The 20677-nt window shown below is 31.2% G+C and overlaps 1 protein-coding gene and 1 long non-coding RNA gene across 4 annotated transcripts in view; one reads left to right on the forward strand and one right to left on the reverse strand.

The window, feature by feature from the left end:
* Positions 1 to 2135: 2135 nt before the first annotated feature.
* The window catches only part of LOC139808102 (UDP-glycosyltransferase UGT5-like), a 30732-nt gene continuing 12190 nt past the window's right edge, over positions 2136 to 20677 (forward strand). The window contains exons 1-4 of one of the 2 annotated variants that reach the window (XM_071769750.1): positions 2136 to 2157; positions 14388 to 14572; positions 14771 to 15001; positions 16660 to 17076. In XM_071769750.1, coding sequence (XP_071625851.1) covers positions 2151 to 2157; positions 14388 to 14572; positions 14771 to 15001; positions 16660 to 17076 — 840 coding nt within the window. In that variant the 5' untranslated portion in view covers positions 2136 to 2150. Of the gene's footprint in view, positions 2158 to 14285; positions 14573 to 14770; positions 15002 to 16659; positions 17077 to 20677 lie in introns of those variants that run through there. The other variant, XM_071769749.1, reaches the window with a different exon arrangement.
* On the reverse strand, positions 2921 to 8876 carry LOC139808112 (uncharacterized). 2 transcript variants are annotated; one of them, XR_011730789.1, is made up of 3 exons: positions 5605 to 8876; positions 5285 to 5388; positions 2921 to 3545 (listed from the first exon to the last, which is right to left on the reverse strand). It is a non-coding gene; the product is annotated as an uncharacterized lncRNA (long non-coding RNA). The 2 variants fall into 2 exon arrangements; XR_011730788.1 differs by lacking the exon at positions 2921 to 3545 and adding an exon at positions 4169 to 5042.

The following is a 20677-nucleotide window of genomic DNA, read 5'->3' on the forward strand; positions in this document are numbered from 1 at the left end:
CCCTCTCCCTCTCCCTCTCCCTCTCCCTTTCCCTCTCATGAAAAATTGGATTATTTTACACACATATTTTAACAAAATTTTGGCATCATTCTTTTTTGTGTAAATTATTTCTTGGAAATTCTTCTTTCCATTTATCCAAATTTTTAATGATAATCTTATTTATATAAAAATCGAATAAGTTGTTTCTCTCGTTTTAACTGCAGGTTATTGCAAGAAAACTCCAATAACTTTTTTATCACTCGCGACAGTCACGAAAGCTACGAATTGAAGTGACTGTTCACATATAATATGTGAAATAAACAACTTATCCTACATAAAAAAATAAATTGTTATCGAAAAATAATACATATCGTGGCAATTAAACCCATCCTCGAAAAATTAATAAAATTTTTGAAAGATCGGTAACGAAAAACTAATACAGTTTATAACATTTTTCGAGAAATTCTACCTCTGTTTTATATACAATTATTTAAGATTCGATCAATTATTTCCCGAAAAATCCAAAAAATTTCTGATATCAATTTCCAAAAAGATCGGTAACGAAAAATTATACACTTTATATCACAAAATTCAATTCTTTGAAATTCGGGCAATTAATTCCCGAAAAATTGGAAAAATTTTGGTACCAGTTTCCAAAAAGATCGGAAACAAAAAATTATACACTTTATATCACTCCCCGGAAAATTCTATCCCTGTTTCATATATAATTCTTTGAGATTCGGTCAATTATTTCGCGTAAGAATTAAAAAAATTAGAAAAACCGGTTTCCAGAAGATCAGTAACGAAAAACTATACACTCTATAGCACTCCCCGGAAAATTCTACCCCTATTTTATATGGTTTTAATACAAATCCGGTCCAATAGTTTTTAAGTTAAAAACGTTCAAACATACACCACACTTGTAAAAATTAAAAAAATTAAAAAAATGGGTTTCCAGAAAATAGATAACGAAAAACTATACACTCTATAGCACTCGCCGGAAAATTCTACCCCTCTTTTATATGGTTCTAAGTTCTAATATAAATTCGGTCCAATAGTTTTTAAGTTAATAACGTTTTTTTTATTTTTCTAATTCTTACGGATGGTGTATGTTTGAACGTTTCTAACTTAAAGCTATTGGACCGAATTTGTATTAAAACCATATAAAATAGGGGTAGGATTTTCCGGGGAGTGCTATAGAGTGTATAATTTTTCGTTATCTATTTTCTGAAAACCGATTTTTTAAATTCTTTTACCCGTAAGAATCAGAAAAATTAAAAAAATCGATTTCCAGAAAATTGGTAACAAAAAAATACACACTCTATAGCACTCCCCGGAAAATTCTAGCCCTATTTTATGTACTTGTGGTAAAAATTCGGTCCAATAGTTTTCAAGTTATTAGCGTTCAAACATACACCACCCGTAAGGATTTTATATAATAGTATAGATAATAGTATAGATAAATAGTATAGATATATAATTATATATAATTATATATAATCTTTTTTTCCCGAGTATCCAGCATGTGAATGTCGTCATTCAATTTCAAAAATAATAGTAGTAGGAAGCGAATATAAATACTGCAAACTATCCACATATCTATATATATATATTAGGTTGGCCAATAAGTCCGTGCGGTTTTTATAAGTATAAATATATATCTACTTATAAAAACCGCACGGACTTATTAGCCAACCTAATACATGTATGTACATGTTATTAATGACTTATTTATGCATATCTACTTTTCTATTTTTATGACGGTACAACTATTTACGGTACAGCTAAGTTGTCGAGAAAATCTCAATATTACCAGTCTGAATAAGTTACATAAAGTGATATCATGATAAACGCTATCGTCTCGAAATGAGGAGAGAAGGAATGCTACACTAGGCATGCAGATACATTCTTACCAGCTGATTGAGAGACCACGAGAAATTTTGCGCAACAATGTTAAGTCGTGTCATTTTTCTTATTTATTGTATTTTAATGGGTGATCTCGTGACAGCGTCGAAACCATTGTCGATTTTATTGATAGAGACTGTTTTGTCACCTAGCCACCACGTCTGGACGGAGCATTTGGTTACAAGATTGCTTCGCAAAAGTCACCATATACACGCAGTCAGCATATTAGAGACCAAGGACAAGGGTAAACTTGCGCAAAATTTAACATGCGCCGTAAGTAGATATTATAGGAGACTCGAAGACATTCTGAGAGATATAAATCAATTATTTGCAAATCATAAAACAAATAAGAAAAAATATAATTTTTCAATTTTAAAATGTTGTTTTCTATCTTACGTAAGATCAATGTGCTTTCGGAGATGCTAAATTGTCACATTTTCGTATGTAATCTCTCCTGTATAGCGAAGGGTAAAATGCCTTTACTTGTGACCATGTAAGATTCTCGTATAAGTTAATAAGAGAAAAGTACTATAAAATAAGTAATTAATCATGACTGAAGATTAATCATTTTTGTATCGAAAAACTTGTTTTACTCGAATTTTAAACATAATCTAATAAATATCAAAAGAGAAATTGCAGACTATGTAAATGTATACATTAGTGACCTGATTTAATTTTGGCCTTATCAATGATCGCCGGTTGTGTATGTATCAGTGACCGATATATTAGATCGAATGTGCTATTCAATGATCGACAGATTAATTTTTGATCCTGATAAAGTAAAGTTGGCTTTTCTTGCTACTTAAAGCCTGAAATTGGGGAAGAATGTAACATCAATAATGAAGAGAGTTTTTAAGCTATATTTTTATATAAGTGTTTCATTTGTAGTACTCATAAATGGAGAATAAGAAATTATTTTTTACTCTTATGCCTTTACGATGAACTTAACGTAACGGGACGCGACGGGACGCGAAGTAACGTAACGTGAACTTAACGGTTAAGCGGGTTAAGGTACGTCTTAAGTAGAGTATCAGAGGTCATCTTTTGGAAGTCATTTGTTGGAAAATAAAGTATTCCCACACAGCACATAATATTGCAAAAATATTGCAGCAATATTATTTTTCCATTGCAATATTACAATGAAATGTATCAGAAATATTGCAGTAATATTACTGAGATATCTCAGTAATATTAAAATGTCCGCGAAAATGAATATCAGTAATATTACTGATATTTATTTCAGTAATATTGCGGTAATATTACTGCAATATATCAGTAATATTACGGTAAAATTACTATAATATTTGCGTGATATTTGTATAATATTGCTAGGAATTAAAAAACCATTTTAATAATTTTTATTAAATTTTATTAAATTATTTTTAATAGTATTGTTACATACAATTTTAAAATAATATTGATATTGTAAACGCAATAATATTATTTGTGTAATATTGGATAATATTTATTTAATATTGTTAAAAATTAAAACATTTTAATAAATATTATTAAATTTTATCAAATTGTTATTTTTAATAATAGTATTACATACAATATTAAGAACATAATATTGATATTATCTTTCTATCTCTTTCTTCTTCAAAACTGCTCCATGCTACTCTGCACTGTATGAATTTCCACTGATAAAGAATGACGTAACACTATAACATAATACAAAAACTGTAATTATTATTTATATCTAATTATACAAGGTGAGTTTTATTTTGTATGCCAATTATCTTCACTAATTATCTCAGAAAGTATTGGTTTATTGGAAAAATGTTTCAGATAAAAGTTGGAGGGTTTATAGAGGAATAATGGATGTTCTTATTAGATTTTGAGTCTGGAACCCATGTTGAGCCCAGTAGGGTCCAAGTCAAATTTTTTAAATAAAAACTCCCTTTTTTATTACATTATCTTTTTCTACTAATTAATATAAACAACTTTTGTCTGAAACATTTTTTATTTGTCTTATACTTTTTGAGATATTCAAGAAAAATTTGGTAATTTTTTTAATATTTAGCTTATATCTTGATAAATGCTTGTCGGAGGGGAAAATGATACAAGACTTTTTGACTTGATATGGTCTCAAGAATATGCTATTGCAATAATACCCTAATTTCTTTAAATATTTGTGTATACATTTTCTTAAAGCTTTTATGTGTACACACAATTATTTAAAGAAATTAGAATACTATTGCAACAGTATATTCTTGAAACCAAATCAAGTCAAAAAGTCCTGTACCACTTTTCACTCCGACGAAAAACGAAACTCCGACTTCTTCGATCGACTGATGTCCTCTGCTTGCCGAACATTAATTCAGACACCGGTTAATTTTACTGTTATATTAATTATGTATTAATATTATGTATTAAAATTAATATGTTATTAATTAATTTTAATGTTATTAATTACGTAATTAATTATGTAATTAAAATTAATATAACATATAACACAATATATGAATATAATTATAAGTAATTATATTAATAGGTTATATTACATTATTTTTTAATGTTACACATGTCTTGAAAATAAAAATTAATTTATAAAATAAAATTGTGTATTTAGCTTATTCTTTTATACTAACCCCGATATTACAGTATCCAGTTGATATCTTAAGATTTTCCGCGGCGCACAAGATACATTTCGTGAACCTCCACCTTGTATAGTTCACTTTGACAGCTATCATACCGTTCACTACGTGTATACAGAGATGGTGAATCGCGATCTCAAAATTTCTGCGCGTTCCAAAAATCATAAAAAAAAAAGTGTTGCAACCTTTCCGTGAACGACTGTACACAATTATTTAAAGAAATTAGAATACTATTGCAACAGTATATTCTTGAAACCAAATCAAGTCAAAAAGTCCTGTACCACTTTTCACTCCGACGAACATTTATTGACAAACATCTATTGTTAGCTAAATATTGAAAAAATACCAAGTTTTCCTTGAATATCTCAAAAAGTATAAGGCAAATAAAAAAATGTTTCAGACAAAAGTTGCTCATATTAATTAGTAGAAAAAGATGATACCATAAAAAGGGGGTTTTTATTTAAATAATTTGACTTGGATCCTATTAGGCTTAACACAGGTCCCGGACTCAAAATCTAATAAAATTGTCTATTGGTCCTCCTTGAACTCTCCAACTTTTATCTGAAACATTTTTCCAATAAATCAATACTTTCTGAGATAATTATAGCAGAGATGATTGACACGCGAAATAAAAAAATCACCCTGTTTATTTCATACATAATGATGGATTAAGTATGACGTGTTCCGATATTCACTGTCTATACTGAAAATCTATGGTTAATGTTATACATACACTTTAGATTTTCAGTACTGGATATTAAAATATTGGAACGCAGTTTATACCAAGTTTAAATTTTTCTTACTTATGTATCTAATAAATGAAGCTGTCGCTCAGAAGAGTTTGATAGAAATCAAACTGCTTGGTGCTGCTCTGCGTGAACTTCCACTGATGGAAAGCAACGTAACACTGCAACATAATACAAAAACAGTAATTATTATTTACATCTAATTATATATTTTAAACATAAAAGTAGGTTAAGTATGAATCTGTATTGTGATATTCACTGTCTATGTATACTGAAAATCTGTAGTTGATGTTACACGTATACTTTGGATTTTCAGTATTGATGATTAATATTGGAAAAAGTATGGTTTATATCAAATTTAACTTTTTCTTACTTACATATCTAATAAATAAATCTTTTGCTCTTCTATCAAACTACTTGGTGCTGCTCTGGACTGCATGAACATCCACTGATAGAAAGCAATACTGTAACTATGCATTATACACATTATTTCTCACGTTTATTTCTCCTGCTTGATCTATTATTTTTTTAGATGGCTTTTTCGGCTTGTTGCAACGCTTTTTGCCAAAATTTCTTCGAAAATAGGAAAAAACATTCTCGTTATAATTTTCACGCAAAATAATGAAAAATGTCTTTAAAACAGATTTTTCGTGTACTTAATGATCTCTATAATCGGATTATTACATTTGTAATTTTCTATTTAGATGAATGGTCAAGTGACCTCATTAGAATAAAATATTTTATTGTATTCGATAAAGAAATCACTCAATAATTGAATAAGTAAGTAAGTAATTTGAAGCCGTAGTCACAAATTGGTATAAAATCGGTAAAAATCAATATATTACACACAATGTTCCAGTTAGTGACTAACCCAAAGTGCTGCGTAACAATTGATCTCCGACTAAATATCTTCGACAAAATATCTTGGTTAAAATATCTCACCGACAAAGTATCTCGCGACTAAATATCTCGCCGACAGATAATTTCACAAATATCAAGAATATAGCTGAACATTAGGCGTTTATTGCAAATCCACTTGGAAAGTTGTGAACCCATGTGGCACCTTGTTTCGCGTGGACCAATGTATGCGTGGAGGCAGTAGGTTCCGCCCCCCTGCGGGGGGCACCACTATTATTAAACTAGACACATAGTGTGGCGTTTATTGCAAAATTGGCGTTTATTACAACATAAATGAAAGCAATGATATCTTGTTGAAAATATTGTGTCGGAGAAATATTTCGACGTGAGATATTTTTCCCGAGTTATTTTGTCGAAGATATTTAGTCGTAAATATTTAGTCGCGCTACCAAGTGATAGCGTTGCCGCTAGAGTTTTCTCTCGAACATACATCGAATATTTTTCCGTTTACTCGTACAAATGCAACTCACACCCATCTAGAAGTTTATGGAGATGAATATTAATTATGTTTTTCTTTTAAGCAGCAAAATTTACAGTTATGATTAGTTTTCTTGAGCCTGTCATAGATGAAAATATACGTGTTTTGTTGTACCGTTTTATAACGTTCTATACACTCAAAACTACCAACCTTTTTCAGAACCCACGAATAGCACAACACTCTTTTAATTGTTCACTGATGAAAAAATCAATTTTCTATTGTTGATAAAAATGATATAAATAAACAACAAAGGCTACGATCAACTTGACGCTACAAATACTTTGTAGCGTTTTTCTTCTTCTTTTTTCTTCGTTGAAAGAAAGGAGAAGAGGAATGCTTCGAAGCATTTGCAGCGTCAAGTTAACCGCAGCCAAAGTTATAACGGTTGATATATAACCCCTGGAGAAATTATAAGGAATCAAATCGTACTTGGCAAAAGTTATTTGATTGATTATTTTTTGAGTTATCTTGCACGCCAAATTGGAAAAAGCAGTTTTGAGAAAAACGCTTTTAAAGTTTATTTTTTTGCCGAAAAAGCACATAAAAATGCATAAAGATTTCAGTATAAAGGTTTTTGAGATCGCTAAATCCGAATCCCTTACAGAAAAGTATTACTGACTAAATACTTAAAATCTCAGTGATTTAATACTGTCAATATTTATTTGGGAAATACTGGGAAAATACTGGTAGTGATAAGTATTATAGGTAGTGATTAATACTACACAGAACTACTGGTGCTTAGTATTGAATTACTCACCGATATTTCGATTTCCGATATTTACCCGGCATAAAAAAAAATTATTTTTTTTTCGAAATTTTATTATTATTTTATAACTAAATTTGTTTCTTAAGATGCAGTCTATAATTATAAATATTTTCTCGTATTTGAAAAACACTTACCTTGGTGGGATCGAACTCGGGACCTCTGGATCGTGAGCCAACTGCCTTACGTGGTAGACTACTTCTTAATTTGATGTAAGTGTTATATATAGTCTACATGTGTCATAACCAGCGCAAATATATAATTTTTCAAAAATCATCTTAAGAAACAAATTCAGTTTAAAAAGAGTAATAAAATTTTGAATTGGATATTAAAATGATATCCTCAGTACTATATTTCAAAACTTGTACACTTTTATCACGACGAATTAGTACAGACCTTCATATAAAATGTATTTGTGCCTTACTTTTATCTCTTTTCCTTAATATTATCAGGAATTACCCATTATAATGTTTCTATACAAATTGTAGTACTGGTCAGTGATTAATTTCACATGGAATATTCAGTTCAGTACTTGAGTATTAATATTAAAATACTGGCCAGTGATTTATTACACATGGAATCCTTGGTTCAGTACTTCAGTACTAACATTGAAATACTCATCAGTAATTCAACACAAGTATTTATTACACAAGTATTTTTCACCTAGTATTAAATGCTTTCTTATCAGAAATTTAATACTAAGTATTCAATACTCGTCCTGTATTAAATACTACTTTCATAAATTACTGACCAGTAATAAAATACTATGCAATACTTGGATCACAGTGATTCAAGTACTAATAAATACTTAATTTTAGTATTATTAATACACAAAATAAGTATTTATTACTAACCAGCTAGTAATACTTTTTTGTAAGGGATCTGATATCAGATTTTCAAAATTTAAAATGGCGGATTTAATATGGCGAATCAAAAGAGTCACAGTTGCAATAAAGAAATAAAGTTTTTGATATTTTTACGATACTTACAGTTAAATAACGCTTAGTTCGCTATTCTGGGTTTATAAAATGCCTTCCTCTTCCTTGAAGAATTCTTATTCGGCGATTTTTATCACAATTTGCACACACACAAAATACACGTAAATACAAACACACGTTTATATCAGATAGGACCAAACACTATAGTTGAAAGTCTAGACAGGTATGAAAAAAATTTTAATGTTCTCACAACGATAGAATGCCGAGGAAACTGCGAAATTGGTACATGTATTTGTGGTAACCGTCTGTTGTATCAACTCAAAGCGTGTCTCACTAAAAAGGGCTCTAATTTCGTCAATTTTATGAATTCGACAATAACACTTTAGGAACATATTCTTCAAGCCTTATATTATTTATTTATGCAATAAAAAAAATTGACTTTGTTGACCGACCAAACTGGGTTCCCCCTTAATGCAATAGGCACCATTCTTTTAAAAACTGCTTTGAGAAAAATAAGATTTATAATTATAAAAATTACTTACTTTACGTAATACCGGTTTAAATTGTTACTGTAATCGCTAGGGTTTTAGTAAAATATTGCGATAGACATGCACGAAAACATCGCATATATATGTACAAATATGTTGTGGATAAGTTGGTTATTGACTAATTACAGCATAACTACATTTTAAAAATATAGCCTAAGAAAATCAATTTTTGTTGTATTTATAGTTTATGTAGTTACCTCGCAGTAATGTCTAAACAATTTTATTTTATTTTATAATTTTTTCGCACTTATTATAAGACAATTTCAGTTTTTAGTTATTACAGTTACCTATATATATTATAATCTATTTATAATAAAAAAGTAGTTTTTATTACAACAAGAACAACTCGCTTTTTGTTTAAAAATGATATACAAGCAACACAATTGTTGATTGAAGAGTTTATCACATTAGTTTAATTGGGACATATACAGCTAATAAATTGTTTGTATCAATGTGAGATTTCCATAGTTGAGAGTTAATATTTATTATAAATATACCTTTATGTCTATAGCTCACAAAAATGTAAGAGTAGTCTGGACACATGGCCTTTTGAGTGCGCAGGAAGCTATTTGGAAAGGCATACCAATGATCGTAATGCCTTTCTTTGGAGATCAAAAATTCAACACAAGAATCTTAGTAGCTAAAGGTGTTGGCATATACTTGGACATTAAAACTTTGTCCACGCAATCCATATTACACGCAGTTAAAGAAGTACTTTACAATGAAAGGTTTCATATTTTGATCATGTTTTAATAATTATTTTAAACAGTAAATATATTAACAATACAGCTCTACATTTCAGATAATTACTAATATTTACAGATAAACTTTAATATTTAATATAGTATAATCGATTTACAAATTCCTGTTGCTATTCCTGTTGCCTACAATTGCTTATTAAATTATAGATTATAAAATTTGGCTTTTTTGTTTATGTGTCTTGTCATATATATTTGGTTTTTATTTCTTTAACTGAAATGCATTTATTAAAATGTAATTATTTATTACATTATTAATAGTAAAACATTTTTTTGTAAAGTTATATGAGAAATATGAAACGATTATCCAGCGAATTCCGGGGTCGGCCAATATCACCATTAGATTTAGCTGTTTGGAGCATTGAATACACCGTCCGCCATCCAAATGGAACTTTAGTAATGCCGCTGAAATCTCAGAGCTGGGTGGAACAAAATCTAATTGATGTCTACGCATTTTTGTTCCTTAATTTCTTCATAATTAGATTAGATATACTTTATTGTTCCCCTATGGGGTTACAATAGACTTCCGTTACATGACTCTTTAGCCCGTACTTATTTCTATCTTATTCTATCTTATTCTACTTATCGCTGTATCCGCACGCACGCACGCACGCACGCACGCACGCACGCACGCACACACACACACACACACACACACACACACACACACATCGCTCACATTTTTTTAAACTTTATCTCTAACTTACTTTCTATCTTACAATCACTTATATCTATCTTATTGTCTAACGCCCTCTCCCCCCAAGGACTTCCGTTTTCTTTCTTTCTCATTTTTTCTTCCTTACTTCTCTCTTTCTGCTCTAATTCATTTATCTTCATTTACTCTTTCTCTCCCTACCTCCCTCTCCTCTTTCCCTTTTTGTCTTCTTCTTGCTTTTTCTCCCACCACGTTCCCTCACTTTTTTTCCCATCTCATACATCTTTCCCATACGTGTTCCCAGGTCCCCTTTTTCTCAGATATCCTACAAATTTCTTCATAATATTCTGAATTACGCAAGATATAAACAAGCGTAAGTCGTAGAAACATTAACAGGTTTTGCGTGCAGTTGCTGCATAATGTTAATGTAAAGAATAAGTAAATATAACGTAAATATAGAAAATGTTGTATTAATTGCATTGATATTGTAATTAATAATAAATTATGTTATACAGAATTGTAAAATAAAAAAAAAATTGAAACCGATATCTCCAAATTTGCGGAAGTTAAAGCAGCCACACCATTTACAAGATGTACCTACATACACACACACACATTTAAAAAAAATGTATTTTTCGACGTTTTAGAACATTCTAAACACATTGGCAGCGGCAACTCCAAAAAATTTTTTTCATAGATATCTTATGCAAAGCATAATATATCCTAAAGCATATCCTTCAGAAGATCTCGTAAGATATCTTATGTAAAGCCAACGGATATGACAGAATATTTAGATATTGTGAGATTATAATAGAATATCTCACGATATCCTATTGGAATATCCCGGGCAGAACCTGGGGTATCCGTGGGATCGTATTTGAAAATCTGGGACAATTTGGGATATCCCCAAGATACAGTGTGCTGTGTGGACTGCTTTAACTAAGTATAAATACAAAGTATATTTTTGGTTAAAGCAGAGAATAGGGGAGACCGGGGCGGAGTCGTCACTGGGGCGGAGTCGTCACTACAATTATCTGTATGTTGGGTGAACTCGCCATTAATATTGTAAACACTACTTATGGTGCCCATGTGACCAAGGGAGTTTAGTGAGATTATATCCCATGTTGTAATTTTCATTAAGGTAAACGTGTTTTTGGAGGTCAAAACTAAAATTTTTTGCGCGTCAAAAATTTTAAATATTATTTTCTCTCCGAATCTCGAGATAAGTGATTCTGAAGAGTAATGCATGCTGAACACAAATCCAGTAAAATTTTTTTACCAGGTGAACAATAAAGCAATGTAGATTAAAAATGTCCTTATAAATTTTGTAGCCAATGGTTCACTTTTTACAACGGTATACCACATTTTACTAAAATTATTTGTTTTGTTGTTAAAAATCGGCACCAAAAAAATAGTCACGATTTCGCCCCGGTCTTCCTTGTAAAATTGCATTTTCTTTAATAAAATTTAAAAAAAATTTTTTTTTTAATTTTGCTTCCAACATATTGCTTCCTTATAGAGGAAGCTTTGTTTTAGATATTGTTTTCATTAACTTCTAAAAAATTTTTAAAAGAAATTGTTGGAGCCGTTTTCGAGATTTCAGGTCTATTACTAGCTACAAAACTGCTTCTGTTCATTACCGATAACTCCCGTTCTTATATATATTAATATTTTTTAATGATTTATTTTTTAAATGACCATAAAAAAATATAAAATTATGTGGTTTTAAATATCAAAGTTTTAAATACTCAGAATTTTTTATTTCTTAAATATTTAACTTAAAAAAAATGTCTATTTTTTCGCTTGTTAAGGTTGTCTACCCCCTTAAGGGGTTAGACCACTCTTGAAACCAAAAAATCATGCCCTATTTAATGTTTATTTTTTGGGAAAACAAAACAACAAAGAGAAAATCTATTTATAGGGTTATATTGTGCATTGATTGCAGAGTAAAAAAAATTATAAACAATTAATTTTAATAAAAAATGTAGGCAAGTTTGCGCAGCCTCTCTCGCGGGTTGGGTACAAACGGTAGTAGGGACAGCGGCCATAATTTTCGTCCCCCTGCAGCAAACAAAATTTTTTTATTAATAACAATTTAATAGTTTCGGGCCTACGTAGGCGTTTTGCGAAATAATAATAATCAGTTTAAATATAACAATAAGAGTAACTGAAAACAGGTGAAAAAATAACTTTTTTTTTATTTTTGCCATTTATTAACAAATCAAAATTTTAGCAAATCCCTACGTAGGCCGGAAACTATTAAGTTGTTATTAATAAAAAAATTTTGTTTGCTGCAGGGGGACGAAAATTATGGCCGCTGTCCCTACTACTGTTTGTACCCAACCCGCGAGAGAGGCTGCGCAAACTTGCCTACATTTTTTTATTAAAATTGATTGTTTATAATTTTTTTTACTCTGCAATCAATGCACAATATAACCCTATAAATAGATTTTCTCTCCATTGTTTTGTTTTCCCAAAAAATAAACATTAAATTAGGGCATGATTTTTTGGTCTCAGACCCCCTTAATCATTTTTTTAAAATAAATTATTTTTTGATAAAATAGTATAAGTTAGTGATTCCTTTTATTAATCTTATATTTTTAATTATTTTTGTTCATAAATTCGATACTTTCAAGGAGGTATGATTTAAAAGGCCCATAGGTACGACCGCGGTTGCCTAAATTGTACCTTTTGCAGCATGTTACAAAAAGACCTACATGCGGCATGTTACAAAATAACAAATTAATTTGTTATTGATAAAAAGTTAAACATGTAATACTAGGTGCCTGAAACATCAAGCTTCAATTTCCAACGTTTATTTGCGTACACATCACTACCAAATAAGAAATATAATAAAAAAGAACTTAAGCATTCGGCAACCCAAGTAGCAAAATGACGTTAAAATGGTGTTAAATTTTGGTCATAAAATGACCAATTAAACGTCCTAAATAGGGTCTCATGAGACCCAAAAATGACGTCGATATGTCACGTCAATGAGCCGTCATTTTTTGACGTCTTATTGACGGCACAAATAGGACCAATGTACGACTTACCGGTTTCTAAAAATATTTTTTATGAAATTAAAATGTTAAAATGTCTACTTGATAAACGTTTATAAAAAAACGTTCTTTTTTTTATCTAGGAAAAAAACGCTTTTTTAACTGTTTCTTTACATATCATGTGCGTATAGCCTCGCTCTCTCAAGGAGGTCACCCATCCTAGTACAGTACCGCGCCCGTGTTGCTTGATTTCGATGATCCAGTGGACAATGACGATTTTCTGACCCCGATGCTTCCTTATTAACTGCACTTGTCTATGACGTACATCTTTAAAATGTTCAAAAAACTTGTAATGATATCTTTTTGATAGCTATAACACTGCATGAAATAGTTATCATAAAACTATAATTACACGCAACTACATCCACTTATACCATAAATTCACCACTTTAATCATAAAGTTGCGAAACAAACATATTGTAGTTAAAAAATTTTGTGGTTTTTATATTATTATTACTTTATTATACAATATAAAGAAGTAGTTATATTACAAAAAGATCTTATTTGGACGACTTTAAGACGTCTTATAAACGTCTATTATTAGTCGCCGACGTCATAGACCAAAAATGACTAAAAATAGACGTCATTATGTCGTCTTCTGACGTCACTTTGCTACTTGGAAACTCTCCCCTATAATGACCAATCATGTATTACGTAACCAACACTGATTGAATAATTATCTTGCATGTGAATGTCGTCATTCAATTTCAATAATAATAGCAATAGGGAGTGAATAGATACTGCGTACTATATCTACAATACTTACATATACATGTACATATTATTAATGATTCGTTTATGTATTTTTCTTCTTCTTATTTTTATGATTGTACAGCTAAGTTGCCGAGAAAATCCAATATTATTAGCTTGTTAGATAAAGTAATATTATGATGAACGCTATTATCTCGAAATGAGAAGAGGGGGAATGCTATACTAAGCATGCTGATACATTCGGTCTTATCGTCTGATTGAGAGATCACGCGACAAGTTTTGCGCAACAATGTTAAGTCGTGTCATTTTTTTTGTTTGTTGTATCTTAATAGGTGATCTCGTGACAGCGTCGAAATTATTGTCGATTTTAGTGATAGAGCCTATTCAGTCGACTAGCCATCACGTCTGGACAGAGCATTTGGTTAAAGGACTGCTTCGCAAAGGCCATTATGTACACTCAATCAGCATACATGAGACTAAGGTTAAAGGAAAACTTGCGCAGAATTTGACGTACGCCGTGAGTAAATGTTATGAAATTTCAAATTTGGAAACATTTTGAGAGACATAAATCAATTAATTGCAATTTATAAAACAAATAACAAAAAATATTACTTTTTTATTTTAAAATATTTTCTCTTTTATATAAGGTATGCTTTCGGAGATGCTAATTTATCATATTTTTATATCTCTTCTCCTGTATGGCTATTATTCTCAGGTTTTCGATTTGCAAACTAATGAAGAAGCTGAGGATTATAATCCAGTTGAATGGGAACAGTACAGCGTACTTTATACGGCGTATTTTACATATCAGTGGGGTATTCACGCATGTGACACAATGACAAATACTAAAGCAGCGAAAGAACTTTTGGAAATGATTAAAACTATCGAGTTTGATGTTATAGTGCAGGACATTGGTTTAACTCAATGTTTCTATGGATTATGGGAGGTAAAGTCAATCAACTTTAGTGAACTTTAATTATTTAGTCTATTTTTAAATTGCAAGCAACTTAGCGAAATTGCCTTATAAATCAAGTGCGTTTACGTAGCAAATTAAAAGTATCTATACTCCATTCCACGAGAGAACATTAGTCCTCCGCGCATAGACGCGTGGAGAGAGCGACGAAGTGGGGAGAGCATGGCGCGCTTCTCAGTGCCGTATACGTATAAATATAACACGCTCGGTCCCGGGGCTATTGTGCTAGTCTACATCGATTGTTTAATACGCGTATCAAAAATAGTGTATTTACGCTAATCAGGTAATGATTAAACTAATGTACTAGTAAACACACACACTCACACAGAAACGCGCGTGCCCGTGTGAAGCCTTATCTTTCTTCTGTTGTCGCCGTGGGCTCTCGCTATCGCAAAATCTCAATAAAAATGTTCAAATAATCATAACTCTGCGAAAAAGAATTGTAGAGACCTCGGCGACGCGACATCGCGTTGTTTTCGTCTCAAAAAGCCCTTTCGAACGAGCCCTCACTCAACCCCACATGCTATTTAAGATTTTTTGGCTCCCGCCTTCCCCCGTGTATATATATATATATATATATACTACCTTGATCAAAAAGTTCCCGGAATTTATTTAGAAAATGCAAAATACAAGTTTATTCATCAATATTAATATTGTCCCCTTCAAAGTACTCCCCATCGACTGCAACGCACTTATGCCAGCGCTTGAGCCAATCCTCGAAACATTTTTTATACTCGGTGTTCGGTATGGCCATCAGAGCCGTCTTCGAGTTTCCATTATCTCCTCTCGGCTGCTAAAACGCGTTCCCCGTAGTGGTTTTTTGATTCGATTGAACAGAAAGAAGTCGCAGGGAGCCAAATCAGGTAAATTCGATGGCTGTTGGATGGTATTCGTTCCGTTCTTGGTCAAAAAGTTGCGGATAATGATGGCATTAACGCACCGTCGCACAATATATATATATATATATATATGAGACAAATCCACGTCACTTTTACCCCCATCTGTCCAAAATTGGTATGGACGGATTTTAATGACTAAGGGCGGAAAATGTTCGTCTTGAAAAGAGCTTTCGCACTCTTTTTTGTTTTCGCACTTGTATATTTTTGCACAAAATGCAGGAATAATCGTTACAAATTTCTCGTATGTACATATACAAGTATGCGCTGATACTTCAGACTAAACGGATAACTTTCGGGCTCTGACTGTTACTAAACTATTTTTTCTTTAACGTAATGGATCATATAAAGATTGCCCTCATAAGTATTTGTACATTTTGGCACAAAACGCAGGAATCATCGTTTTCGAGAAAATTCCATTCTTTTTTATCTTTTGTCATTTCTTTATTACTTTTTAATTTGTTATTTTGTTGTAATTTTATTGTTTTATATACATATATATATATATATAAATACTTTTTTTATAATTTTTTTATTAGGGAAAATATTTAATTTTTGCTTTAAGAACGCTCCAAACTTCAATTACATTATTATTTTTGCATTATCTGCTAATAAAAGTGACGACTCTTTTCCGCAAAATAGTACTTAATATATTTTATTTCGTTTATTTATTGCAAAATAATAAGTATTCAGTTTTAGCTCCTTCCATTATCTGTAGGTATACTGTTCTTTCAGGTTTCTAAAGGTAAGCCACCTATAGTAGGTTATATTCCATATGGTTCTGCACCTTGGCTTAAGGATTATATCGGTGGTCCAAGTTATCCGACTGTTCGACCATACACACATGCTGCCATTGCAAAACCTGAAGGTTTGTGGCTGAGAACATGGAATGCTCTATATTACATTGTCGATAATCTGATACGACATTACTATTACTTCCCTGTTATTCAACGACTTTCGGAGGAATATATAGGCCATGCAATCAGGCCATTACATGAAATAGAAAAAGACAGAATTAATATAGTACTAATTAATAGTCATTCTGCGTTCGAACCTGCGATTCCATTGCCGCCGAATACTCTGGAGATCGCAGGACTGAATGCCCAGGCCGTGCAACCAATTACCGGCGAAGTAGTCGTAACATATCCTGAGGTAAAAGAAATTATACTTCTTACTTGAGAAACACAATTTAACAAAAACTACGATAAGAATATTAACAAAAAAATTGTGTATACTAAAATGTAATTTTAACGAAACTCTGGTCAAATTATTGTCTATTATTATCTAGTATTCAAAGATTTTCGGACTAGGACTTATCATCTTTTGTTGCACAGATTGTTCTGCTATATTCAGGATATTGTAACAAATACTATTCTAATTAGCAAGATTTTGAATAAATAATTAGATCAAATATTAATGGCGACCTCATCGATTTCAAAGACTTTGATAAATATTATCAAGGACCCTGAGTAACTTTCAAAAGATTTTAGTCATTGTTATTCATTGTAATTATTATAAGTCATTAACAAAAAAATTTAACAGAACATAATTTTTTACAACACCATATATATATTTAAGGAGGTATTTTTATTTTGCTGAATTTTTCTGTCTTTACCCTCTTACACGCCAATCGATATCTGTTTCACGTGGGTTTTCAACGTCCTATAAGCGGTGAATGAGGTGAAATGGTCCTCGCTTCGCGTGGAAAGTTAAAAACTTATCTGAAATTTTATTTTTAAGATACAATTATCTTATTAAAAAAGTGTGGGTTTCTGGAGAGTGGTGCAAGAAGAGGGACAAGACCTCTTCTTCGCTCATGAATCTACTACACTTCCACGTACATATTAATCATTTGTCTTGCAATACTAAGGATAGCTTTTATATTTTTTAAACATTTAAATTTATTTGGATAATAACTTTTTAACAGACAACGAGCGACAACTAAAACTTTTTGCAAGGTCTTTTCGGTGAGGTCTTTGAAATCGCCATTAATATTTACATTTACCAATTTTGTTTTCAATAAATCGATAATTTCTTGTACAATTCCAAATTTATAAGTTTTTGGATGCGCTTTTATTTCTTATACAATTTGCATATACTCTATGTATATACATGTGTATCACATGTGTAAAGGAGACCGGGGTTCGTTGGCACAAGGGACCAGTTGGCAATGCGTTTATGAATTTATAGCAAAAGACACAATGGAAAAGTTATCACAAAATATCTCTTTTATGACACAGGTATTTTTCCCAAAGTTTTATTTAAATCAAACAAGTATTACAATAGAAAAAGAGAAAAACTCTAATTCAAGAGGTGGCAAGCAAATTTTCGAGCGTTACAAAATATCGTATTACTGTTCTTCAGCTTGAGAAGAAAATCAAAGTGACGTATTATTAGTTGAAAGAAAAGTTTCTGTTACTATACGACATGTTATTTTGGAGAACAACAGTAATTTATTGTAATAAAATGACTGAAATCAAACGTAGGGGAGACCAAGGCTCGTTGGCACTGTTTTCACAATTTCGGCATTTGAGTTTTTTAAACAACTAGTTATCATGATTAAACAGTACTAATATGATAAAGAGAACCTTTCTCTACATTTTCATACCAGGAACGACGGCAGTGGTTTCTGTATACTGTATATATTATATAGTGTCTTTGTAATAAGTGAAATACGAACATTCTGCATTGTAGCCAACTTGCCCCGATAGTAGGGTAAGTTGGCTATGCGACAAAAGTCCATGTTAAATTAATGAAAACGTAATAGAAACACAAAACGGGTAACAGATATGTACTTCTTGATAAAGGTTGTATCTTTTACAGTTATTTTGTAATGATCAAATAGCAAAATGCTGTTGCAGAAAAACAATTGTAAACTATTTTAGATATAACTTTCTTCAATATAAAAATATTAATATAAACATATATCTACCCGATAAAAACAGTCACGTCACATCCACGTCGAATCCACGTAATTTACGTGGACTACGTGGATGCAGATTTATCCACAAACTATCTACATGGATGCAAAGTTCTTTTCTCATCACTACATCGAAGTGTATTATCTCCGAAATATCAATGTAGATTTTCTGTGGATATATCTATTAAGAAATATGTACAGGGAATTTTTATTGACATTTCGAGGATAAAAGACTTCGATGTAGTGATGAAAAAAAAACGTTGCATCCATGTGGATAGTTTGTAGATAAATCTGCATCCACGTAATTTCTATTAAAGATTATAATTAATTAATGAAAGTATTATTATACTGCATTTATATGGCAATGTCATAGCTTTTAATGGTTAATCAATAGTGAATTATAATTTGATGCTGCAATTATACTTTGTATACTGCAGGTGGAATAAACTTATATTGAATAAGATTTTGTATGAAATTGCCATGTCGATTGACACATTTCAGCCCTAGTCGGTGCATCAGCAATTTATGTTTCTGCATTATTTCTAAAGTTTTATTAACAGAATGTTATGCTCCCGAACATTTTGCAGAATGTTCGTATTTCACTTATTACAAAGAAACTATATATACAGTATACAGAAGCGTTCTTGGTATGAAAATGTAGAGAAAGATTCTCTTTATTATATTAGTACTGTTTAATCATGATAACTAGTTGTTTAAAAACTCAAATGCCGAAATTGTGAAAACAGTGCCAACGAGCCTTGGTTTCCCCTACGTTTGATTTCAGTCATTTTATTACAATAAATTACTGTTGTTCCTCAAAATAACATGTCGTATAGTAACAGAAACGTTTCTTTTAACTAATAATACGTCACTTTGATTTACTTCTCAAGCTGAAGAACATTATTAATACGATATTTTGAAACGCTCGAAAATTTACTTAAATTGCCACCTCTTGAATCAGAGTTTTCTCTTTTTTTATTGTAATACTTGTTTGATTTAAATAAAACTTTGGGAAAAATACCTATATCATAAAAGAGATATTTTGTGACATTTTGTGATATTTTGTAACTTTTCCATTGTTTCTTTCGCTATAAATACATAAACGGAACGCATTGCCAACTTACTTCTTGTGCCAACGAGCTTCGGTCTCCCCTATTTAGGGATGGGATCTGTTGGCTCATATCAAGGCACGCTTAGCTTGACTTGTTACCGCGCGCGTGAGACCTGTGTAAGTACAATATGTAATTTGCTACCTACAATGCTGATAGAAGCTATAGATATATGTTTATATAAATATTTTTATATTAAAGAAAGTTACATCTAAAATAGAGTTTACAATTGATTTTCTGCAACAGCATTTTGCTATTTAATTATTACAAAATTACCTTAAAAGATACAATCTTCATCAAGAAGTACATATCTGTTACTCGTTTTGTGTTTCTATTACGTTTTCATTAATTTAACATAAACTTTTGCCGCATAGCCAACTTACCCTACTATCGGGGCAAGTTGGCTGTAATGCAGCATGTTTGTATTTCACTTATTACAAAGAAACTATACAGTGTACAAAGGCGTTCCTGGCATGAAAATGTAGAGACAGGTTCTTTTGCTTCCTCATAAAGGAAGCTTTGTTTTCGTGAATTTCGTATATGAACCTTTGATTGCGTATAAAGTTGGGTCTAGTCAACCAAATTTAAATGAATTATATATGAAATAGGGGTAGAAAAAACCAAAGAAAAGATTGTTTTTTGAGTTTTTGATGCTAATATGTTCAGAGTGTTCTAAAATGTCGAAATATTGCATTAAAATCGCATGTCCGTATGTATGTATGTA

The sequence above is a fragment of the Temnothorax longispinosus genome, chromosome 2 (genome assembly GCF_030848805.1).
Source record: "Temnothorax longispinosus isolate EJ_2023e chromosome 2, Tlon_JGU_v1, whole genome shotgun sequence".
Taxonomy (NCBI): Eukaryota; Metazoa; Arthropoda; class Insecta; order Hymenoptera; family Formicidae; genus Temnothorax; species Temnothorax longispinosus.